This window comes from Coffea eugenioides, chromosome 11 (assembly GCF_003713205.1).
Source record: "Coffea eugenioides isolate CCC68of chromosome 11, Ceug_1.0, whole genome shotgun sequence".
Taxonomy (NCBI): domain Eukaryota; kingdom Viridiplantae; phylum Streptophyta; class Magnoliopsida; order Gentianales; family Rubiaceae; genus Coffea; species Coffea eugenioides.
This window is the reverse complement of record NC_040045.1, coordinates 48385365-48387743: the sequence shown is the minus strand read 5'-3', so window position 1 is coordinate 48387743 and position 2379 is coordinate 48385365. Positions and strand designations below refer to the sequence as shown.

Here is a 2379-nt window from a genome sequence, read left to right as displayed (position 1 = left end):
GAAGCGTCTAAATGTCCCCGGCGAGAAGAGGGGTCTTTTGAATTTGTCCACTTTTCCGTGGTCGCCATTAGGGATATTATTCTTTCTAGAGAGGGAAGGAGTAGGGAGGAGGGCCCTGAAAAGCCAGAAGTTCCAATTACCTGCTGCTGCTGAAACGGTCTCTTCCATAGGGTTCTTCTTCTATTTTCTTTTTATTCGCCAATCGCCATCGATCCCCTCTTGACCTGCAATTTCCTTTCCTTCTTCTACTTATTCGTCCATTTTACTTCTAATCCCCTATGTTCATTGGAAACAATTGCCAATCTTGTAGAGGATTAATTGTTTCGTTGCTGTCGCGGTGCCAGTAATATATATACATATACATATATATGTTACAACAACCTCGACTTTCATCTGTAATTATCCTGTGCGATCTTCTCGGGTTGGATTTATCAGTAAATTAGGTGCTCTGCTCTTGCACACAGCCTGAGAACCTTCCATTATCTCATCGATCCCAGCGTCTCATTTTTCCTAGTCTTACATTCAATCAAGCGGGCGGTAGTTTCTTTATTTTTTTCCTTTCTTTTTCGTCTTTCTTAATATTTCCGATAGAGGCGCCATTATCCCAGTTCCGCTTGTTTAATAATAATAATAATAATAATTCCTCGATTTTGGCACATTTAATCTTGGAATCTCCTCCCATCGATCCAGCTCGTTCATTTGGGGTATGTTCTTTTAAGTCCATTCCCCGATCTCCATTTCCTAACCCCCCGGGTATATCTCCAATGAAATTTAGCATCATATCTTTCACCTAACATTCTAGTTCTTGATTGATTGGAGAATAGTACTCCTTTTAGAATTAATCAGGATTGTGGTGGTGCCCTGATAAAAGATATATATACATAGTTGGAATAATGGGGTGCGCAACATCAAAGCAGAAGGTATGCCGGAAATGTCAGGAGCCTTATTCTCCGGTGCGGCGGAGCTATTCAATGCACGCCTCCTATCACCCTCCTCAAAAGGAAGGCGAAAGCTATCATCTCGTGGCTCTTACCTCCTCTACATTGGGTTCTCTCAAGCTTGATTTGTTAGATCCAAATCATCCCGCCTTCAAAAGAAAAGGAGACGAAGGAGAAGAAGAATCCTCCGTTATAAACCCAGTCTCAGAGCAAGATGACGATAATCATTCGGTAAAATCAAGGAAAGAGGAGTTCGCCGTGGGTGTCATCGAAGCTAAAACTTGGTCGAAAATGATCGACGAAAAAATCCCAAAAGTTGCTCCCAGAACGCCAATCAGAACTCCTCCTGGGGAGCCGGAAACTATCAATGCCTGGGAATTGATGGAAGGGCTGGAAGACACTAGTCCTCTTAGGCCCGCCAATCATCATTTCCGTAGCTTTTCTTTCCACGTGGGTTCCAACCATCAATTTCCATGCTTTGTTGACGATCAGCACACCCCGAGAGTTCATGATGACGGGGAAGTGCCGGCGGTGAAGCCGGTATGGTTGGACACAGCCGATAGTAGCGACTCCAATTCCAATGAGACGTCAATAATCTCAGAATTCGATCCTGAAGTGATATCTGCTTTTAGGAAATCACTGGAGGAGCTCCCGCCGGCCAATCCCTTCCATCTCAAGCCGCTGATGGGTGAGCAGGCTTTGGACGGCAAAGATGAGCCCTTGGAAGCAGCTGATCATGTCAAGGAAAGAAGCCCTTGGACTGCCGCGCCATGGGGTAAAGACAGGTTAATTGTGTATTTCACAAGCCTAAGAGGGGTGAGGAAGACGTACGAGGATTGCTGTAATGTTAGAATTATATTAAAAGGGTTAGGCGTTAAGCTTGACGAGAGGGATGTTTCAATGCATTCCGGGTTCAAGGAAGAATTGAAGGAGCTGTTGGGAGAGTGCTGGTGTAAGGGAGGTGCATTGCCTAAGGTGTTTATTGGTATCAGATTCCTCGGTGGGGCGGAAGAGATACGCCGAATGCACGAGGACGGGCAGCTTGAGAAGGCCGTGGAAGGATGTGAATCGGCGGATGATGGTGGCGGCGGCAATGCTGGTGTTTGCAACGCATGCGGGGATATTAGATTTGTTCCTTGCGAAACGTGTTGCGGGAGTTGTAAAATTTACTATGAAGGTGAATATGACGAAGAAGAATGCGAAGATGCTGAATACGGATTTCAGAGATGTCCCGATTGCAATGAAAATGGGCTTACACGCTGTCCAATTTGCTGCGGTTAAGTTTGATTAATCTATGCAAAAAGATTTTGCATCTTGGTTTCTTGATTTTTTTTTTTTTTTTTTATAATACTACTTGTGAGTGTTTATTGTACAGTGAGGAGATTTGAGAATATGAAGAGGCGATTATGAATGAGGAATTGTAGGTAGGTTGTTCTCTAAA

The 2379-nt window shown here is 44.2% G+C and overlaps 1 protein-coding gene across 1 annotated transcript; it reads left to right on the top strand.

Annotated features, from left to right (window-relative positions):
• On the top strand, positions 1-2379 carry LOC113751472 (uncharacterized protein At3g28850). The gene has a single exon (XM_027295496.1). It carries the CDS (start codon positions 894-896, stop codon positions 2217-2219), a length of 1326 nt encoding a protein of 441 aa, XP_027151297.1. The 5' UTR covers positions 1-893; the 3' UTR covers positions 2220-2379.